This window comes from Drosophila biarmipes, chromosome X (assembly GCF_025231255.1).
Source record: "Drosophila biarmipes strain raj3 chromosome X, RU_DBia_V1.1, whole genome shotgun sequence".
In the NCBI taxonomy this organism is placed as follows: domain Eukaryota; kingdom Metazoa; phylum Arthropoda; class Insecta; order Diptera; family Drosophilidae; genus Drosophila; species Drosophila biarmipes.
Window position 1 is genome coordinate 2,159,090 of NC_066611.1, and position 22,368 is coordinate 2,181,457.

Below are 22,368 nucleotides of genomic sequence, written 5' to 3' on the forward strand. Positions count from 1 at the left end.
GTACGAAAACAGATCGAGTAAATTGAGCCTTAGGCGTAAAAAGCGTGTAAAACATTGCTTGTGATAACTTTTTTTAACAGCGCTTACTCGAGGCACAGCTTCAATTTCGTCGAAGTGAAATAGGAGAAAGCAATTCTTGTCAACCGACGCGAGTTAGCACTTACCCGCGTCTCCATGTCGCATAAATGCGCTGACTCCGCAATTATGAACTGAGTACCCTGTGGTGTTTGTGTATATTCAATGCGAATGCGCCCGCCGACAAAAGGAAACTGACGAAATGGAAACGTATCTGGCAGAAAGAACCCGAAAACTGCGCGCTGCCGCACTCGAATCCGATGACGAAGCGCTTTGGGGGCTTCAATATATCGCCAAAACACGGCGCCCTAACAGCATGTTGAATTCTGATTCAAAATGAATACGAACCTAATTAAACAAATCATAATGCTAAATTAAAATAATGCTCCCGCCCCCCTTCTTAATATTTTGCAAGCTAAAAATGTATTCACATCGGACCATTTATAAAAAAGGTGCCTCGACTATCAGATACCCGTTACTTAGCTTAAAGGAGCAAAAGGGAAATGGAGATATGTAAGCATCAAGCCGATTTTGTAAAGCGCCACCTACCTGATATTTCTGCGGCAGACAGATTTACCCAGGTGTGGGCGTTAGATTGGGCGTTGCAAACTCTTTTTAAGTCAATCGAAAGATAGGTGGCGCTATAGCCCAAAAGGAGCTAGGTGGCGCTATTATACGCATTTTTATTATTTTAAACTTGCTGGCAATTCAAGCAAATAGATTGAAAGAAGACTTACATAAATTTCATTGATAATTTATTTATTTCTGTTGTATTCCCGCTATTTGTAGACTAAAAGAGCATATTGTATTTGCTGAAATTTATTTGATAGGCAAGTAACGAATTTTATAACAAATAGAGTATATTTATTGTATAAAATAAATTGCCTGCTGCTTTCCTTTTAAGTTGAAAACCAATTTCCAACTTCTTTGCCCCTAAAACGTCGAGTCTTGTAGCATTCACAGTTTTGGTTGTAAATATACTTTCAATAAGTGTTTATGATTTTTTAAGGGATTTGCATTTTGTTTGTATTAAGGAAACCAAAAAGCATGCTTTAAGAGTTTCACCCTCTAATGGCATTAAAAATTGAATATAAAATAATGAGCACTGTCTTAACTAACTAACTGTGTTAACTTAAGAACTGTCCTCTTAAAGGTCTGGTTTTTCGCCTTTGTCTTTATAAATTTTAAGTAAGAGGAGAAGAATATTCTGGGATGGCAATATTAATTTACAGAACTACAAAATTTAAAAGGGAAGCTAGTTCGATGATGAACCTTCCTAATTTTAACCCTTGCTTTCATTATATGACCCTGTGCTGCAGTGCCTCAAAAATAATTCGATTGGACCATTGCTGGGCCTTTAATTTTAGGATCAATAAAAATGGCCATTAAATTTGTCCAAAATGGAGCGAACACTACATATTATCCCAAAACAACATCTGCCATTTCAGGATGATGGTATATGTTTGCTTGGCCCATTTTTGGTTGCTCTGATATGTTTCAAGAGATATCCAGCATAGTAGGCGTGAATCTTTTCTTAAATTCACTCTGACCTGCAATTGTGTGAAATAAATCTCCTCGCCTTTTTAAATTTGGCTCAGCAGGTGCTTCATGCTGGCTCAAATGAAAACTAGAAAAGCTATCACCTGATAAATTAGATGTTGCATCGATATCCATATTATTTGCAAATGAAGATAAATGAATGAGTATTGCATTGCACAACCACTCCTCAGTGCTGCCTTTAATTCATTTTTGGAAGAATTCTTTTTACGGCGCTGCACTGAGTTGATTTTTTAAAGTTTATGGAATGCCTATATCCAATTCTGTTCTAAAAAATGTATACATTTCTATTTAAAGAACCCTGAAACTTGCAAAAGTTGCAAGCGGGATCTTGACAATATGCATAGACACAAAACGATTCTTTATTCAATCGCAAATTCCTTATTCAATCGTCTGCATTTGATGACCAGATTTTTGTGCCAAATGTAGTCGAAATATTTGCAAGCGATGCGCTGTTAATTTGGTTCTTTCGTGGGGGTTCCCCCTCCTGCGGTGAATAGGATAATTAAACATTAGTACCTAATTTTAATTATTAATAACATACATATAAATATAAACTTTTCGCTTTTGTTTAACGAGACCCTCGGCACTTTTCCTCCGGTGATTCCAGCGAAATAAAAAGTTCCCGCGAATCGGGAGTGATGATACACTTTCGGCTTGATTTTATCGAAGCATCGATATGAGGGTATCGATATAAGGTTCTAGTTACAACTTTGGAACAAATGTTATGCCCACAACGCACTATGCGTTTTTTTCTTTTGCCATACCGCAAAAGTTAGGCTTAATGTTCAACCCACCAAAAAGTCTTACAAAACCAAAAACTTAATATAAAATAAACGGCACAATACACAATACCGCTCAAGAAATAATTAATTTTATATATTTCTTGAGACATCGAGCTGTTTGGCATCAACGGCGAAAAGCTGTAATGACTATGAGCGCAATATTTTAATATTACCGAACTTTTAACAACCAATGTATTCTTAGATACGAAAGGCGACACCGGAAGATTATTATTAGATATTTATAATGTCTATTTTTGTTTATGCATATATTACATCTGTTGAAGTTAGTCCTTTCTTAAGATTTTGGGCCTACGTCACTGCTTATTGTCTTCGTCCAAGATAACTCATGCTGTAACAACAGAAGCTTGAATTAATGCTCAATAACCAGGTTTACCGCGCATGAAGTAACAAACAATATTGTAGGGACCCGATTTTTTAAATCGATTTGGTATATTTCTAGAAGTCGGATATGTTTGCAAGCTATCTAGATCAATGGACATTTTCATTCTAAACAATTTTGCATTTAATAGCCCAGAAGCCGAGAAAATCGAAAAATAAAAATTGGCCCCATGTTCCAGGCTCCACCGTCCCCCAATCGCCGCTAAGCCACCGACGCTATCTTGACGCACATTCAATCCTAATATATCCGACTATGTTCTGGTAATTTTTAGTACCTTTTCGCTGACTGTCAAGCCTACATTTTCCGTCTCCCCGGAGAAGGCCTCACTTGTAAATCATTTTCAATCGTGTGAAGGCGAAAAGGAGAGTTCTGAACGAAAAATGAAGCGAGCCCGTCGACCCACCACGGCCAACAACAAATCCTTCGTCTCCGGCGGAGTTTATGTAAGAACCCACCGCCCTCCCCCACGTTCCACCCCAGCATCGCCGCCACTCGAATCGATTGGTCCTCTGCCAGTGTGTGTGTGTATTGAGTGCCCGTGACGTCACGATAGTGTGTACCCGTGAGAGGAGCAAAAACAAACCATTCTATTGACTCATGCATTTGACTTGTGAATAACAGAGATTTCGTTTTCGTTTCTATAATTTGCAGCGCACAGAATGAAAGTGTGTGTATTCACCCAATTGTGAAGCCATTTGCAGTAGCCACTAAAAGCGGGTTAACCGAAAGTGCAGACGTTGTCCGAACTCCACGGCATCCACGACCCACCCCACTTGCGTTCCACAGCCCACTCCGCCAGCCCCCACCAGTCGCGGTCCACACTGCACCCGCCGCCTCCCACTCACGGTCCACACTGCATCCCCAGCCTCCCACTCCCGATCCACTCTGCATCCCCCGCTTCCCACTCCCACCACTGCATCCCCAGCCTCCAACTCACGGTCCACACTGCATCCCAAGCCTCCCACCGCCACCACTCCGCCCACTATCCTCGCCCGCCTCCCTCTGCCACCACTCCGCCCGCCATCCTCGCCCGCCTCCCACTGCCACCACTCCGCCCACCATCCCCGCCCGCCCCTCCACCTGCCCGTACTTTCGGACAACTTGATTGACCAGCACGCGACAGTTCCAGCTGGACTTGCGGTTATCGCTAACTTTTATGGCTACTGGAAATGCATTCACCCGAAATTGTAACTAAAATTATTAGTTTTGCGTCAGATAGCAATGCCCATTCTCTCCACCGAAAGTGCCCGAAACGAGTCGCCGATGAAGAACTCAGCCAAGGACCGAGGGTCCAGATCCCAGAACTTCTCCACTTGCCCAGCCGGATGGTGTTTCAATGGCATTAAACACTTCCAAGACGTAGGCTGGTTGCAAAGGAATTCGAACTTCGAACCGCAGTCAATTTATCCTGATTGGCCAGTTCTTTCACCAGAAAATGCACAATGTGTTTGCAGACCTAGTCGCCGAACTACACAGAGAAGCTGGGACCTACTCTGCACGAGCACAGTAAATTGTGGCTGCACAGTAGGAGGGTCCAAGTCCTTGGCTGTGCGCGAAGACCGGAGAATCCACAGTGGCTGGGCACGTGGCTCCGCCGGCGCAGAGCTTCGTTTCGGGGCACTCGGGTCGCAGGAATGGCCATGGCTAGTTCCTGAACTATGGTTTTTAGTAGACCAGCCGACCAGCCTGACGCTCCGGGTTACCTGACGCCCTGATGGTGGCCGTCGGCCAGCGAGTCTCCTTTTTAGTTGACCCACAGGACTAGCCGCTGCAAGTGATCTTATCCAGGGGAACACCCGAAGAAAACATGTTCCCTTCCTCTACTAATCGGCTAATGAAACTCTTTTGCAAACGCAGAATCCCAATGCTATCGCCAAGCCTTTGATCCAACAGCCGTTGCAGGGCTCTAATGTCCAGGAGCAGGAGGCCCCCCCGGTGGCTGCTCAGCCGCCACCGGCTCCTGCCCCGACCTCCGCTGCAGTGGCCTCGCAGGCTCAGCAGAAGAAGGCGGATGCGGCTGCCAATACACCCAAGTTGCCCATGCCCATCATAGTCAAGGAGGAGCCGGAGGAAATCGTTGTGGAGGAAGCGGACCCCAACGAGGATCTCTCCATCGACATCAGCGAGGAGAATGGCAGCGGCAACGGCACCGGCACCGGCTCCGGAATGGGCGGCAAGATCCCCTTCAAGAAGATCTTTCAGAAGCGCAAGAAGTCGTCCGGTAAGCGGAGATATCCAGATAGCTAGTTGAATGACACTTCTAATTTTATTTTTGAAACCTCTCATGATAAGCAATCATCCGAAAAACCAATGCCATAATAAAAATAAGTTCCTTTTTGTAGAACGCACCCGCGACAAGAAGCAGCGCCAGAACCGCCAGCTGCGCAAGTCCATGCTGCCGAAGAACGCCCTAATGGCCCTAAACGAAGTGAAAGGTGTGACCATTAGCGACTTCACCATCGAAAGCAATCCTGACGGAGGGTTCACGGCCGTGGTTACTGTGAACGCGATCCAGTACGAGGGCAAGGGGCTCTCCAAAATGTCCGCCAAGAACGCGGCTTGCGAGAAGGCTTGGCGCGACTTCATCATTGCAAAGATGACCCCCAAGCCGCACAGGATGCGCTACAGTAACTCAGACAACGGCACAGAGCCCATGGAGACCAACGAGGACGAGGCTGACGCTCCAGAAGACGATCTCCCCATGTTGAATCTCGCCTCGTTTGCCATCTACAAGCTGTTTGCAGAGTGGGAGCGCGAGGGCTACGTCGTGCCCGAAATGCATCCCTCGGCCAATGCTGCTCCGCCGGCCGGAGGGGAAGCCGTCCCGCCTGTTCCAGCGGTGCCGAAGGAGCCGAAGAAGCCGCCAATGCGCACCGAGCTGCCCTCCGGCTGGGAGACCATGCACCCAGCCACTATTCTTTGCATTGTAGGCTAGGTCCCCGCCATTTTTGCGTACAGTCACTAATCAATCCCGTTGCAGATGCGTCCGGGGCTCATCTACTTGGACCACGGGGCCTCTGGCGACAAGCCCAATGTCCTACAGCATCTGGGAATAGTGGTGGACAACCAGGAGTTCACCGCCAGCGGAAGGTCAAAGAAAATCGCTCGCCGCAACGTGGCCATTGAAGTGTGCAACACTCTCTTCGGAACAAACTTCTCGTACGGCGACACTTCATCTTAAGACATCGATAGAAAGCACACCTATGCCCCACTTAGCGGCCCCATCTCCAAAAACGTTGGCCGTAAAGTCAAACGCGCAACTGTTCTTAGAATTACTATGAAGAAATTGGTTGCCGAACAATGAGTATTTTACATTTTTTTTACCGTTTCGGTCAGAGTTTATCATTCACAACTATACGAAGAATACTTAAATAGAGTACGTCTCCCTATCGGTTTTGGGTTAGACTTTCATTCATTGAGATTAATCTATCGAAAGTATGGACTACACATAATAGTTGCCCTTAAGTTCCACATGTCACCAATAGCCGAATTGTCGATTAAAGGGTCTATGATAAGCCCATGTTTAAATCATAAATCACGAAAAGTTTCATCGAAGTTTTATTATGATGGCTGCAGGGAAAGCATTATCACCACTTATGTGCAAAGGCATGCGCATTGAGGCAAATATTTGTGTTACCCAGTGAAAGTAGGACCATATTTGAATATCGATCAATTTTAAAAGATTTAGGTTGTTTACTTGTATTTTTACCCTTGCAGAGGTTATAATGATTTCCACCAGAAGTGGGCAACGCAGTGGAGGAGGTGTTTCCGACCCCATTCTTTAGAAACGTAATAAGTTATAGCTCGGGTGGTCATGGGCGTATTAACTTCAACTCTGGGCAATATTATTTGTAATAATTCAGAATTTCGAATACAATTTGAATAATATGAAAATGCAAGGGTATAGAAACTTCGGTTTGCTGAAGCTAGCTTCTCTTCTCGTTTTTTCAGTCGTTAACTAGGTTAAGACGCATTATTTTTTACATTAAGGATTATTTCATATTACGCTTGTTTAACTAAAATGAGGTGTCAAAATCAGACCTCGTAGGTTTTATAGGCTTTGAACCAAGTTTTTGTTTAACGTGGGAATTTCTCAACACTAACATAATAGTAATGGGTATAACTACCCTTAGAGTTAGGATTTTTAAGACACGGCAGCCGTTAAGTGAGGGTATAGATGTAATATTTAATAAATACAAAATTATTGAAACTCTAAATACACATGTTTGTGTTTTTTTCTAAAAATACAAAATGGTTTCGGTTGTTTATAGGGATTCAGGAAGCTGCATCCTTATTCTAAAAAGTTGCGATGATTTATACATACTTCATAGAGAGAAGGGGGTTACATTCGTCGTGATATTTTCTAAAGTCTCCTTGGGGCGGGGCCGTTGGACATGTGCTGAAATTAGCAGAACGACTTCCGAAAACATTTCACACCACTGAAACCATATTCCAAAAGGGGAAATGAAGTGCGGGGGTTGCTGATGGGGTTTACCAATATTGTAGCTACAGAATATTGTTAATCAAACACCTCATGACGGGTGAAAGGCACTAAGCTAGGAGTACAGTTCAGCTTTTTACTACATTTCTTAAATTTGCTCAAGAGAAAATAAAAAGTATTTGAAGTCCCAAAAGTTGCTCTTTCAATTTTTATGGTTCCTCTTAACTCAAATAAACATTTTGCAATACATTTAATGAAAAATTCCACTATTTAGCAGCCAAAAAGGTCCAAGCAGGACCTTCTGGTAGAATTGGTTAAATAATATCGTTTTTTATGGAAAAAATATATTTAAATTTGATACGTAAATGTTCTATATTATGCCATTGATCTGCGACAGTGTAAATAACAAAAACCGAAACCGGCAAAGCTTAAAATGATTATTGTGTACTTTACCAGTAAAGCTTAAAGCCGTAAATTTATTTAAACAATCAACTACATGTAATGTATGCGTACAACTATCGGGTTCACTAGAGAATCAGCAACGCAAACGGGGAAACAGGATCGGTCCTCCTAGTTGGGACCGCCGCTAGTTGGCTCCTGCTGCTTGAGCGTCTTGAGGTTCTTCTCAAAGCGCTCGAACTCGCTGTCGGCCATGCGGTCCGCGTCGTCGAAGACCTGCTCCACGGACTCCACCTCCGGTATGTAGAACTGCAGCATGTTCTGCACGCCGTTCTTCAGGGTGACAATGGAGCTGGGGCAGGAGGAGCAGGATCCCTGCATCTTGAGCTTGACGACGCCAGCCTCGTAGCCCATGAAGACGATGTCGCCGCCATCCTCCTGCACGGTGGGGCGGATGCGCGTGTCCAGCAGCTCCTTGATCATCATCACCGTCTCATCGTCGTCCTCGAGGATCTCGGTGTCCGCGTTGGGCTCGGCGTTCTGGAGGACGGGCAAGCCACTAGCAAAGAAGTCCATTATGACGGCGAACACCTCAGGCTTGATTAGGCTCCACTCGGCACCCTCCTGCTTCGAGATGGTGACGAAGTCGGCACCGAAGAACACGCCTCGCACGCCTTCTACGCGGAACAGCAGTTTGGCTGGGGATTGGTTGAAACACATTTGATTATAATGGAGTGCATAAGGCGGAACGAATTATTAAAGAAAGTCATAAGGGTCATTTCAACCACTTTTGGCAAGACAATAGTTATTGAAAAACAGGTGAACTATAGACTATCACATGCCCATTACTGAGGCAGCTGACGAAAATGATCGGAGAAGAAAGGGAAGGAGATATTACTGCCCTCCCTTCTACTACTTTCTTTTGTTTTACTATTAATATATGCGAGGTGGTAAGAATATGATTGCCATTTAATGAAAGAATAACAAGGGATTTAAAGATTCTTAGTCAGGTTAGAGTCGCTTTAACTAATTAACTACCCATTTAAAGTACGTTGTGTGCCACTGAAGTCCTGATACACCAGACTATTTGCACATTTGGGTATTTAAAGTGGAACTCACAGTTCTTACGAAGCATTTTTACCTGGGATGGGCACAAATAAAAATGGAATATGACTGTGATCCTCTAAAGACCATACACTTGCTTCTTTGACTTGACACCAACTGACTCTGCTAGCGTTGAGAGTTGATTAAAAAACTACTAGCTTTTACAGAAAACCCTTCCTGATTTCGACCAAGGAACCCCTTGGCTTAATGCAATTACACGGCACCGGGCTGACCGGCTCGAGTGAACCCTCTGCAGGAGTACTCCCGTGCCGCCCGCTCACCCAGGGGACTGCTGTGCGCTGTGGTGCCGTTGGGGAAGTCGTAGGTGTTGCCCTTCCCCAGGACGTCCACGCCGGGCAGGAACTTCAGGCTGTCCGGGTTGGGGGTGTCCTGCGTCTGGATGAACATGCTCCTCCTGCCCGCCGGCGGCAGCTGCCTCTGCAGGAGGCCGCGTCCCAGAGCCTGGGCATTCGGATTTGCCGGGTCCGGGTTGTTACGCGTGGAGGCGATGCCCGCAAAGCTGCGCACCCTGGAAACAGCGGAGAGTGGATCACCCCGGCGGCCGTGGTACCTTGCAGTACTTACAGCTGGCGCGGGCCGATGCGCGTGTTGCGGAGCGTATTCAACACCGTTTGGGACAGGAATTTCGACATTCTTTTCGCTTTTGCGTTTGGTAATGAAAACTAGTTGAAAATCAGCTGGCATTGGGCCGTACGGCAACGCTGTTCGTAGCTCAAACGCACTTGGCGGTGCGAGACTCGGCTAGCCCTTTAGCTCCGACTCAAACCTTTTCCTAGGCACTGCCAGCAAGCACTGAAAAAAAACTGCACCACGTTTTCACAAAACGCAAGCGCTTACTTATAGTATGCCAACGATGTTTCATTTTATTCGACTGTAAATGCTAGCATTTTTCAAATTGTTCTCCACGTTTCTTTTACAATATACCAAAAACCACAAGTAATAGAAATTCAACTTTTTTTATCATTAATTTTACTGTGTAGAGTATCAGCTTCACGTTGATGAGTATTAAACTAATAAAAACTAAAGTATTCAGTTTAAACTTTTTAATATATTCAGTATTGTTTTGCCTTTCGGTGATTTATCACTAGAGAATCACTATTCGAGTTCATATGGCTTTTTTGGCGCGATACGAATGTTATAATAATAATATATTGAATTTGTTTCCTTTTTAATTTGAACGCAGTCCCGCCGAAATAGTTGGTCTGTAAGTGAAAAACACATAAACTTTAGGAAAGCCGCTTTTATATGCTTTACGATTTAATAAATATGAGACAATCGAACACGCAAGCAGTGGGATCGTGCCCATCCTTGGATTCCAGTGTAAGCACTTTAAGTAATGGGATTATTGGTTATTTAATTGATTTAAAGTAATGAATTTGGTCTAAGTTTTATTATTTCAGTCTAAAGAAGAGATTATGATTCAAGTAAATGTGGGAAATTTGTATTTTCATAAAGATCCGTGAAAAAATAAATATACTTTTGAAAATACGCTTATGCGTATGTATGTCTTGACTCTTCAAGTCAACTCTGAGAATCGAGCAATCAGTGGACCTATACTTAGAATTAGGAGATAGAATCAACCCTATCTTCTGGATCCCATTTACCACTTTCTTAAAGTCGGGCTATCGGCTCAGTGGGAAACCCTAGATAGTGAGACAAGACCTTAAAATAATTAATAGTAACGCTTTATGATGTGTCTTAAAAATGTATATTTATACAAGATACATTTTTTACTGTTTTGTTTCTTTATTGTAGTTTAACACAAACTACAGTGAGACGGTCGCATTTTTAAACCCATAAAGTACCAAACTAAAGCTCCTCCTAACAAGTTAAGGTGTCTCGGTGATCCCGGACCATTCAGAATCAACTTTTGTGACAAAAATTCCTTGTATGTCCATTCGACCAAAAGAATAAAGTTTATAAAATGTTTGCATTCTATTTTAGGTTTTCGCACCAAAGGTATATTTAATTGCGTGCCAAGTAAGAACATTTGAAAAACTAAAAACCAAACACCTTTTTTTGGGTTACATTTTTGATTTGCCTGAAATATTTTTTACGTAACTATTCGGTAAATAAGTAAAGACGTGTACCGGCATTTTTCAGTACAAAAATTAATTCTTTTTGTAATAATTTTTAAAAATTGTCCAAAAACGTTAAATTTTAAACAGGTGATAATTCTATAACCTCTGCTTTTAAAATACATTTTTTAAAAAGGACAACATTTTTTTTTCTTAACAAAAAAAAAAATTTTAATTAAACTTTTTTAAAAATTTTAAAATATGCCCTTGTTTATCACCCAAAATCAGTTTTTTATAGGCTATTGTTGTTTTTATAAATTTTAATTTGTTTTAATAAATAAAATAAAAATTTTTATGTTTTTTCAAAAATGTTTTTAAAAGTTACAGACCTAAGAGCATTTTATACAAAGTCAATCGTATAACTAGAGCTGGACATTTAGATTTTCAAACAGGTTACCTTTTTGAAAAGTTGCGTTTTATTTACAAACCTAAAAAAATTATAACTAAAAAAATATAGTTTCAGAAAAATCAGAAATGTTAAACATTTTTTTTTGCAAAACCCTCTCAGCCTTCTAAATATTTTCTTTTGTTTTTAGTTTTTCGCCTACCTATCAAGGTTTTTCAAAAGTCGTAGAACAAAAGAATACACACATAAAGTCCACAAGTCCCTAAAATCAAAAAGGGATTTATCCGTACACAAATCTAAAGGACAAACATTTTAATTTTGGAATAAATTTTGAGGGAGGCACCGCATTTTACCTCATTTGTAAAAATGTCTCGTGCATTCTCAGTAAAAAGAAAACTAGAATAAGCATTCCATCCCCACCGCCATACACTGCTTTTTCTCCTAAACCAATTTAAATTAGTATAGGGTATAGGATAGTCGGGTCATCGACCGAAGCTATGTTGTTTTACCTTCGCGGATTGCCAAATTTTAAATTTATGAGTTCCCTAGATAAATATAGAAAGACCAATGAGCATTCTTGAAGTTTATTATTCGCCATTAAAAGATTTACTAAGCTTCCGAGCGAAACAACGGATCGCTTTCTGGAGTGGACACACAGATTCCAACTTACTGTGGCCAGGCTACGACATTAGTGGCGGGAAAAGCGGGTGCTGGGTGCAGTGGGAGGTCGAGTCTGGGGTCCGGAGCCCGTAAGAGAATCAGTACTTGATAAGATTGCTGACCGGGAAGGAGCGCCTCAGGCTCATGCACTTCTCGCGATCGATGAACAGCGCGTTGACCTTGTTCCGCAGGTCCACCTCCAGGGTGCAGCGCGTCTTGAGAAGGCCCTGGTGCGTGGCCTCCGCCTCCTGCAGCTTGTGGTGCAGCGTCTCCACGGCGCCCTGGATGTCCTGCACCTCCTGAACGAGGCGGTCCTGGGCATGGTCCTTGCACAGCTCGACGCCTTCCCGGTGGGATCGGGCCTCGAGCCGCGTTTGGGCCACCTTCAGCGGCCCAGACTTATCCTGAATGGCCTTCTGGAGCAGGAAGAGGTGTTTCTCCATGTCGAACAGCTCCTGCTGCACCTTCTGCAGGTGCAACTGCACCCGGTTCTTCGCCTCGGCCATCTCTTGCGAGCGCCGGTCGAAGGCGTTGTTCGTGTTGCTCCAGAAGTCCCACACGGTGGTGGCCACCGAGTTGACCACGCTCTGGGCATCGCTTCGCAGCTGGGAGAGCTTTGCCCGCTCCGCCTGGGAGCTGCGGGTCGGGTTTGATACGTATTAGAAATGCAAGTCAAGGGGAGAACTATAACAGCTATCCTACACCCCGTAAACTGGACTCACCGGCGGACGTGCTCGCTGCTGGCCTGGGCCCACGACTCCTGGGTGCTGACCGAGGGATCGAACTTTTCGATGCCGCCGTAGTAGGTTATGCCGCGGCTGTGGTTGTTCAGCTGGTGGCACATGGAGTCGATGCCCAGCGAGGACTCCTTGTGAGCCACGTCGTCCTCGAGCAAATGCTGGGCGCCGCGGCAGTCGAGCGCCTGCTTCGCGATCTTCTCGTGCAGGCCGCCCAGGCGGTCGCGGGAGTTCCTCAGGTTGTTGATCTCTACGAGGAGTGCCTTCTCCACGATGTCGTGCACCTTCTCGGTGCCCTGGCGCGACTCCCGGTGGAAGAGGCACTCCTGGGCGATGTGCAGGGGGATCTCCAGGTCGAGCAGCGCCTTGCCGCACTGCCGCTGCAGCTCGTTGATGTCCGACATCTCGGCGATGAGCTTTTCCAGCTCCGCGTTCAGCTCGTTGCGCCAGAACGTCAGGTCGGTGATCCGCTCGCCCAGCCTCCGGCCAGCGTCCCTTTGGCCCGAGCTCGCCTTCTCGTCCGTCTCCCGCATCAGACGCACTGCGTCATTGCGCATGCGCTCGGACAAGTTCCTAAGCAAGGGGAATAGGTAATTGGAGCTCAAGGGTTAGGAAATAAAGATTGGGATCCGATCATGCCACGCATACTCAAACGGAAAGATTTTGCCAAAGTAAAAATGGGGTTTGTTTTAGACTACTAATATCCATCTACCCATCCGAAAAAATTTGAAATCGGACCATTCATTAGGAAGTTATGGCTTATCAAAGTTTTTCAGGCTAGGTGGCGCCAGTTTAGCAAATATAAATCTGTCGTTGTGGCGACCTCCTGGGTGACCCACAGGCCCCACTTACCGGTTCATGTTGGACTCGGAGTACTTGGTCATGTTGTTGTTGTACCATTCGTTACTAGTGTACCGCGTGTAGAGGGCGGCCCGGGCAGCGTGCTGCGGATTGCGGTCGAACCCGGTGACCAGGTTGGGGAAGATCATGCCGTCCGTCTTCATGCCCTTGGGCAGGAAGCACTGCTTGGTCAGCTGGTTGGTGACCGGCTGTTCGGGCAGGTGCTTCACCTGGATGAGCTCGTAGGCCATGGCCGGTCGCCACGGGTGCTTCGTGGGCGTCTCGTACGCTGCTCCAACCCTCGGCGGGATCGAGGGCCCCATGACGGGCTCCATGCAGGGGGGAGCGCCCGCCTGGCTCCATGGCTGCAATTGTGAATACATGACCGTAGTTTGCGGGATTCCGGACCCTCCGCCTCCGCCTCCAGCCCCATTGTGACTCATCGTGGTCGGAGGATTCGGATTTGGATCGGTGACTCGGTGCACTGTAGTCTAAAGCGTGTAACTAGAATTTGTGCCACTTGGAATTTGGACTTTGTGCTACAAAGTTGGGGACGATTTGAAAAAAGGAAAGCAAATTCAGACGGATACGTTCCTATTCGAGGAGCTACAGAAACTGAACTAACTTCTGTTCGGGGGCTGGTGACAAGCCCCACAATTTCGGAAGGGCCTGCCCTGATTGCTTACAAAATGAGGAAGTCAAGAAGGAATATGGATCGATTATGGATCGATTATGGATCGATTATGGATCGACTAACATTAACAATAATAGTTTCAAAACAATATGTTTTGCCCTAAAAAATTGAAGAATCTTCCTCAATGTAGTTTTAAAGGTATAAAAAATTGTGTTACAATACTTATTATGATATAATACTTCCCCGTGTATTATAATAGGTAAAATCTTATTAAGTGCAATCATATGATATGGCTATATAAAACAATGTGCAACGATATAGTCGAGTGGCCCATTTATAAGAAAGATATACTTTTAGCCTTTGCCAAGGCAAGCTAACTTAGGCGAGCCGAAATTTCGATGTATATATATATATATAATGTATGATTTTGACATCAACTATCTGTTCGTTCCTATGGAAGCTATGTACGATTTATTTTTAATTTAAAGAATGACATTGCCAGAGTAGAAGTTAACATGTCAAATGCTTTTTAATTTGCATACCCTACAGAGTGTATAATGGTGTAAGTCGAAAATTTAATAGATCATTTTATAAGTTGTTATACCACAAAAAAGTTGAATTACTATATTTTATGGGTTGGGTAGCTGTAATAAGAAATTTGTTTCCTCCAATTCGAAAGATATATCTCAACCTTTAGCTGAGTAATGGGTATTTGATAATCGACGCCCTCGACTATAGCGTGTGTGTGCTCTACAATACTGGGGAAGACTGCGAAGAATCTATGTCTTTGGAACTCTCTAAAGTAGTGAGCGAGCGGTGTTGACGAAAACAAAGATGTGCTGGGGAACAAAATACAGATGGGAAGAGATGGAGTTAATGAAATGGACTGTGGCCGGTACATAGGACTCCATTAGGTTGCGGTGGTCCTTGCGCTCGTTGTACTCGTTCATGTCGGCCGTGGGCCACTTGTCCAACAGGTTGTCCTTGACCAGGCGGTGATCGAAGATGCGGTTCTCGAGGTAAGAGTGCTTGTGGAACTTAAGCACTTCCTGGCCTTTGAGTGGGGCCATGGTGCTGGCGGATTGCAAGTCCCGCTCGGGGTTCGGGGCACTCACGATTGGAACACTGGATCGCAGCAGGAGGTTCTTCAGGGTTTCGGGTGCCTTTTGCTGTGGATTCGGGTAGCGTTGGCTCAAATAGTGATCCTCGTTGGCCCAGCAGAGCATCGGTCGACAGACAGGATATATTACCAACTGATATTCTTCGGAGCTCCGTTCACTCTTGGGTCCTTTCCGTCCTACGGCTCCAGCTCGAGTGGCTGAACCCCTGGGTTTGACCCTTTGCGGAACTGAGTTATTGAATAAACTCGGTAACCTGGCAGCGGAATCGCTTGGCAATGGATTTCCTTCAGCGACTTGTGAAATCAATGGCAATGACAAGGGTTTATTGACCCACTTGCCCACGGGTCGAAGTCGGTAGCGCCGATGCCTATTTATTTTCAACAAGTACACAGCTTAGTTCGACAACAGTGCTTATGATGGACAGGAGAGCACTTTGAGGCCACTTGTGGCAATACTTCTGGACTTACGTACAAACTTTAAATCAAAAAAGTACATTTTGAAGTGTGGTTTTTGGATTAACATATTTTGAGAAATATAAGTTTCTTAAAACAAGATTTTTTTTAGAAAGACGAACTGAAAAGAAACAACGAAGTACGCAATAGTCAAATCGATTAGATATCCGGTTTTCAAGGGGAAAGTATCTTTTTCTTTTAAAAGCATCAAGAAACTTTTTTTGAGATTGCAAGGCGCCTCCTAATGATTGGTCCGATTTGAAGATAGGTATTGATTAACAGCGGTATCTATTAAAACAACCAAAACTTATTTTGAATTGGTTATCTCTCTAACAGGTATCTGTTAGTCAAGGCACTTGATTTAGGCATTCCCTCTTTCTAAACTATTCAACCCCTTTAAATTAAATAGTATTAAAATAACTTTTTGAAATAAATATATATATTTAAAAATTTATAAATAAATGCAGAAAAATACTCTTAAGATCACTGAGGATTGCAGTCCACATAGTGACGAGGAGCACTGTGCGAGGCAACTACTATATATTTGCGAAGAAATGAAAACGTTGTTTCAAGTGATATATGTGTGAATCAAAAAACTAAAAGGACTATCCAAGTAATAAAATATGTAATTTTTAAAATAAAATTTTATTTTGTTTTTCAGATTGCTAGTTTAAGGCTAATAAGGGTAATAAGCTATAAATGCTACCTTTTTAACGCGCGTAATTTGTGAACTTCTAAAGCACCAGGCTTGTGCTAAATATGGTTAGAAAGCTATTTTAAACTACTTTTTGTTATCCTTTTAAGAGGTGTTTTTGTTTGATAAGTAAAGTCACAAATCGTAGACCAATCCGAAGTGTTAATAATTAAGTACATATATCGGAAAATTAACTTGTAAAACCTAAATTATTTAATTCGCTTGATATACAAAAAAATACTGAATATATAAATATCTAGATGTTAATACTAATATATTAGTTTTAATAACAGTGGAAGTATAATGTAAACCTATTATTTGATTGATGTTTAGCTCAAAATACACTATTGTGTTTCATTTCATGAAATGGCAACACAAAAGCATACTTTTTTACAAAAAATAATCATTTTTTATTCCATATAGCCTTAATTCTTTTGGCTGGGCGGGCCCCAGTACCTTAGACTCCAGCGCCTCTTCTATATCAAATATTCATTTTGGTTCTATATACTAGTTTCAATTTGTTAAAATAAATATTAATAAATAAATAAAATCATTGTCCTCATAAAAAATACACAAATGTTAATGTGGAACCTTTTTTAAAACGAAGGTGCTATTTTGCGCGGTGCACCGTGCTATTGAAGACGCCAACCAGAAATAAGGTTTGCGTCTCAGCTAACTACGGTAATAAAAAGTACATTTCAGCTTTACTGTGGCTTAATTTAGGCACCAGCGACGGTCACGCTGCATATGTGTGCAAAATTTTTAATAAAATTATTAACACAAAATTAACACGAAACTAGCTTCTTAAAGGTAAAAGGTGTGGAGTGTCGGGAAAACTAGTGACTGGGGTGGCGGAAAACAGGGTCTTCAGATGCCCCAAAACTGCACTGTCACCACTGAGTGCATTGATAACCGGCGACATATTTTTACGACCATAATCCAAACTTTTCCGAAAGCAGGCCGCCGAAGCCAATAATTCTGTAGCAAACGAAACGTTTACTATGGCGGCATGGCTTCCAGAAAGAGAAGTTAATTAAAGAGTAATTGCACTGCCTAAAACGATAAAAAGTGCATTTCGCAGGGGTTTCCGCTGCCGAAGGCAGTTCTGGGCCACGACTGACGTGTACATATCTTAGCGTTGGGGCACTGAGGTGGTGGCAGCAGCCGAGCTGTGCAAACACCGCGCAACTAACTCCTCTCCGGGCTCCTCGTTTCAGGCAAAACCAGGTCAACGCGCCATGCGACTCGCTCTGGCCCCTGTGGCCATCCTCGCCCTTTTCGTCCTGGCCGACGCAGTGGACCCCGGCAACTTCAAGACCTGCGAACAGAGCAGCTTCTGCCGGTGAGTTGCACTTCCCGTGGAAATCCTCTCTAGATATATTTGCATTTCTAACTATCTATTAGGATTAAGAAGCACAATTATTGTTATACATTATATTAGCTAGTAAATGGCTTCTAAGCTAATGTCTCCCGATATCCTTTAATGGAGAGACCAAAAAGTTCGTCCTAGGAAGCCATAGGTATAGGGATTTCTACCTGAAGCACTATTTCAAAAAGTGCGCCACGCATAACGAGACCATACATTTCCAAATGTTCAAATGAACTACGTCCCAGCGATCATCACTTCAACAAAATAAAGAAAAGTTGGGTTTTCAACCTCCAACAAAAAAGTGTGGGATGCTGCTTGAAGCACCTCCTGTGCCTTTAAATAAAAATAAAAGAGTTTGTTTCTGGCAATATTACAACCATTTATTAAAAGTGCCCAAAACGGGTTTTTGGACAATGGCCTTAGGTAGGCACACTTAGAAATCAACGAAAACGCACCTTTAAAGCACTCCAAACTTTTTTTGTTGTTCCTTTAATAAATTTGGGTAAGCTCTCAAGTTGTTTTCTCTTGTTATACCCATTAAAGGGTACATTGTGCTCGTTGGACAGGCGGAAGGAAACGTTTCCGATCCCATAAAGTCGCCAGCCGAGTCGATCTAGCCATGTTCGTTTGTTCATCCATATAAACACTCAGTCATCGGAAACACTACTAGCTAAAATATCGTTAACACTGTATGGCGCACACATACTCTATGAGTAACTGGTATTAAAAGACTACATTCTGCTACACTGGTCTCACCAGCTTTCGAAATTGTACTATTTTACTTTCACTTAAACGTCCCCTAAGTCAATCTTTTTCTCATAAGTCTTCGCTTCAAAATTTAGGAGGAAATTGAAGTTCCTTTCGATCAGACTGTCGCGAACTCACTGTGCGAAATGATTAGCAGACTAACGACTACATTTACTATTTTTCAGACGCTCGCGGAAGGTCCAGAGTGCAGGCAGCAAGTATGCCTTGATTCCGGGAACCCTGAACACCTATGCGGACTCGCTGACAGCCGACCTGGTGAACAAGGAGAACCACCACCAGTTCGCCTTTAAGTTGGAGGCCCTGAAGGGCAGCACCTTCCGCCTGCAGATCGATGAGAAGCAACCACTTCGACCACGATACCGCGTCGAGCACGCCCTCAAGGGCCAGCCCCAAGCAGAACACATTCGCATCCAGCGGGAGACTGACGGGGTGATCGTTATAACATCGGAGAAGAACAAGGCCGTCATCCACGGCGATCCTTTCCGAATCGATTTCTATGAGAACGACGTCCTGGTGGTCTCGGTGAATGCCAAGAACTGGCTTTACTTTGAGCATCTGCGTCAGAAGAGCCAGGAGCAAACTCCCGAGCCCGCTCACGAGAACCAGCAGGAGCAGGATGCTGCTGTGGAAACCCCCAAGGCAGCTGACGCCATCGATGACCCCGGTGCTTGGGAGGAGAACTTCAAGTCGCACCACGACTCTAAGCCGTACGGGCCGGAAGCAGTGGCTCTGGACTTCTCCTTCCCCGCCGCCGAGGTCCTGTTTGGTATTCCGGAGCACGCCGATAGCTTCATTCTGAAGTCCACCTCGGGCACAGACCCATATCGCCTGTACAACCTGGATGTGTTCGAGTACATCGTGGACAGCAAAATGGCCCTGTACGGAACGGTGCCAGTGGTATATGGTCATGGGTGAGTCACGTCCTTTAACTCTTACTTTCCATATTGATCGCAGTGATAAAGACCCAGGAAAATGGGAGAGAATCCTTGGAGTTTTAAAGGTTTTGCTAAAACCAATAATCTTTCGATTTGGCTTAAGTATAAGACGACAATTTTGACGTAGATTTCTGCAATGGGCATGTTGATATGGGCTAGGAACCCTCTTGTAAACCAGTGACTAAATTATCTTCATATCTCTTACAGACAACAGCACACTGCAGGCGTTTATTGGCAGAATGCAGCCGAGACCTGGGTTGACATCCAAACTTCAGAAACCAACGTCGTCTCTTCGTTGGTTAACTTCGTGTCCGGCTCGCGCAAGACTCCTCCACCAGCTGCACACTTCATGTCAGAGTCGGGCATCGTAGACGCCTTTATCATGCTGGGTCCCAAGCCCATGGACACTTTTAAGCAGTACGCTGCCCTGACCGGAACCCACGAGTTGCCTCAGATATTTGCCCTGGCCTACCACCAAAGCCGATGGAACTACAACGACGAGCGGGATGTAACTTCCGTGTCAGCGAAATTCGACGAGTTTAACATACCAATGGACACCATGTGGCTGGATATCGAGTACACGGACGGAAAGCGCTACTTCACTTGGGACAAGTTCAAGTTTCCGCAGCCGCTGACGATGATCAAGAACCTCACCGAGCTGGGTCGCCATTTGGTGGTGATCATCGACCCGCACATCAAACGGGATAATGGGTACTTCTTCCATCAGGAGTGCACCGATCGTGGCTACTATGTGAAAACGCGCGAGGGCAATGACTACGAGGGCTGGTGCTGGCCGGGAGCAGCCAGTTATCCAGACTTCTTCAATCCCGTGGTCAGAGAGTACTATGCCAGCCAATACGCACTGGATAAGTTCCAAACTGTCACCGCAGACGTGATGCTGTGGAACGACATGAACGAACCGTCGGTGTTCAACGGCCCAGAGATCACAGCGCCCAAGGATCTGGTGCACTTTGGCAACTGGGAGCATCGCGATGTGCACAATCTCTATGGCCACATGCACCTGATGGGCTCGTTTGCTGGTCTGCAGCAGCGCGACCCCAACCAACGGCCCTTCATCCTCACACGTGCCCACTTTGCCGGATCTCAGCGCTACGCCGCCATTTGGACGGGTGACAACTTGGCGGACTGGTCACATCTTCAGCACTCAATAAAGATGTGTCTCACGGAGGCGGTGGCCGGCTTCTCTTTTTGCGGTGCCGACGTCGGCGGTTTCTTTGGAAATCCTGACAGCGAGCTGCTGGAACGTTGGTATCAAACGGGTGCTTTCTTGCCCTTCTTTCGGGCACACGCCCACATAGACACCAAGCGCCGGGAGCCGTGGCTTTTCCCAGAACGCACTCGCCAGGTGATCCAGAATGCCGTTCTAAAGCGGTACTCCTATCTGCCCTTATGGTACACCGCCTTCTACGAACTGGAGTTGACGGGTGCGCCGGTGATCCTCCCATTGTTGGCCCACTATCCTTTGGATAAGGAGGCTTTCAGCGTGGACAGCCAACTACTGGTGCAAGATCGCCTGCTGGTCAGGCCCGTCATGCAGCAGGGCGTCAGCAAGGTGGATGTCTATTTCCCGGCTATTGATGAAAAGAAAAACGGTGACTGGTGGTACGACGTTGACACTTATCAGCGCCAGGAACGCTCGGGCTACGTGTCGGTTCCTGTAGACGACAACAAAGTGAGAGACGTGTTACACGTGTTTAATATCACATATTTGATGCCCTAAATATCCTTACAGATCCCCGTTTGGCAGCGTGGCGGAAGCATTGTTCCGAAGAAAGAGCGCCAGCGCCGCGCCTCAACCTTGATGCTGCACGATCCTTACACACTCATTATCTGTCTAGACAAACAGGGCAAGGCGTCCGGCTCCCTCTATCTGGACGATGAGAAGTCCTACGACTACCGCCAGGGCAAGCGCATCCACGTGAACTACGAGTTCACCAACGACCAGCTGGTCAATCACTTCGTGGGTAAGCCCAAGTACAAGACCGATGCCTGGATCGAGCGCATCGTGCTCGCCGGCCTGGAGAAGGTGCCCAGCAGTGCCAGCATCACAGTGAACGGAATCAGCCAGCAACTGGAGGTGCTCCAGCACGACCAAGCCGTCGTCGTGCGAAAGCCTGGCGTCAAGATGGACGTCGACTTTGTTATCAAACTGAACTATGTGTAGTCTGTAGTCGTCGCCACGTATTACTGTTCTCCTATACCAATATAAATATGCAAGTTCTATTAAAATTATGAAATTATAATGTATTAAGGAGCAGCTCCCCCACTCAAACCAATTCCAGAGGAAATCAGTTAATAGATTCTTCGATTAGTTCTTCTGCATTCTTGTCGGCCAATTCCCGTAGTTCATTATTCGAAGAGTGCAACTCGAGTTCAATGTAATTAACGTTTCAATAAATATACAATTTTTTTAAATAAGCGCTGTGTGTAACTCGAAACAGGTTTTAGCCTTGTGTGCGTGGTAACCCGTTTCGGTTGCCGAGTCAGCCAGCAATCATCCCTTTTGATGATCCTTTGGTGGTTTCAATGTGAGTCATTTAAGTAAACTATGGCGGTCCACATTTGTAAGGACATTTTTCAGATCCCAATGTGGCAATAAGACGTGCTAAAATACATTGTTTAAAATAACCCCTTTGGGGTGCGTGTTGTTATATAAAAAATATTACTTTTTAACAGGTGAACTAGATTTAAATAGTAACCAAAAAAATATGCTATTTTGCTCATTATAACCGTTAGCCGAAAATGTTTACCATGTAGAAGGAAGCGGAAGAAGGGAGAGAGATTTCTCTACGAGAAATGGGTATAAAAATTATTGATATTTATTTTAAAAGAAGAGGTTTCAGAGGATTTTATGCAAAAGACATAAAGTCAATCGGATAACTACAGATGGAGATTTAGAGTTGCAAACGGAGTGTACTTTTTGAAAACTAG

The 22,368-nt window shown here is 44.5% G+C and overlaps 4 protein-coding genes and 1 long non-coding RNA gene across 7 annotated transcripts; 2 read left to right on the forward strand and 3 right to left on the reverse strand.

Annotated features, from left to right (window-relative positions):
- Positions 1-1,775: 1,775 nt before the first annotated feature.
- On the reverse strand, positions 1,776-2,286 carry LOC127010977 (uncharacterized). Its single transcript, XR_007763948.1, has 2 exons — positions 2,177-2,286; positions 1,776-2,119 (listed from the first exon to the last, which is right to left on the reverse strand). It is a non-coding gene; the product is annotated as an uncharacterized LOC127010977 (long non-coding RNA).
- An 827-nt stretch (positions 2,287-3,113) lies between these two features.
- LOC108033162 (double-stranded RNA-specific editase 1) lies at positions 3,114-7,034 on the forward strand. 3 transcript variants are annotated; one of them, XM_050887365.1, is made up of 5 exons: positions 3,127-3,260; positions 3,469-3,484; positions 4,487-5,038; positions 5,160-5,743; positions 5,798-7,034. In XM_050887365.1, the coding sequence occupies exons 3-5, from the start codon at positions 4,858-4,860 to the stop codon at positions 5,996-5,998; spliced, it is 966 nt and encodes a 321-aa protein (XP_050743322.1). In that variant the 5' UTR covers positions 3,127-3,260; positions 3,469-3,484; positions 4,487-4,857; the 3' UTR covers positions 5,999-7,034. The 3 variants fall into 3 exon arrangements, with proteins under 3 accessions (XP_016962883.1, XP_050743322.1, XP_050743323.1); XM_050887366.1 differs by having other exon boundaries at positions 4,675-5,038; XM_017107394.3 differs by lacking the exon at positions 3,469-3,484 and having other exon boundaries at positions 3,114-3,260; positions 4,675-5,038.
- Positions 7,035-7,695: 661 nt separating this feature from the next.
- On the reverse strand, positions 7,696-9,511 carry LOC108032997 (NFU1 iron-sulfur cluster scaffold homolog, mitochondrial). Its single transcript, XM_017107121.3, has 3 exons — positions 9,347-9,511; positions 9,043-9,290; positions 7,696-8,355 (listed from the first exon to the last, which is right to left on the reverse strand). The coding sequence occupies exons 1-3, from the start codon at positions 9,412-9,414 to the stop codon at positions 7,829-7,831; spliced, it is 843 nt and encodes a 280-aa protein (XP_016962610.1). The 5' UTR covers positions 9,415-9,511; the 3' UTR covers positions 7,696-7,828.
- A 2,263-nt stretch (positions 9,512-11,774) lies between these two features.
- On the reverse strand, positions 11,775-14,077 carry LOC108033217 (tektin-3-like). The gene is made up of 3 exons (XM_017107479.3): positions 13,456-14,077; positions 12,589-13,176; positions 11,775-12,502 (listed from the first exon to the last, which is right to left on the reverse strand). Exons 1-3 carry the CDS (start codon positions 13,884-13,886, stop codon positions 11,965-11,967), a joined length of 1,557 nt encoding a protein of 518 aa, XP_016962968.2. The 5' UTR covers positions 13,887-14,077; the 3' UTR covers positions 11,775-11,964.
- A 2,965-nt stretch (positions 14,078-17,042) lies between these two features.
- LOC108033161 (neutral alpha-glucosidase AB) lies at positions 17,043-21,855 on the forward strand. Its single transcript, XM_017107391.3, has 5 exons — positions 17,043-17,154; positions 17,562-17,686; positions 18,646-19,392; positions 19,624-21,109; positions 21,170-21,855. Exons 2-5 carry the CDS (start codon positions 17,583-17,585, stop codon positions 21,599-21,601), a joined length of 2,769 nt encoding a protein of 922 aa, XP_016962880.1. The 5' UTR covers positions 17,043-17,154; positions 17,562-17,582; the 3' UTR covers positions 21,602-21,855.
- Positions 21,856-22,368: the final 513 nt, after the last annotated feature.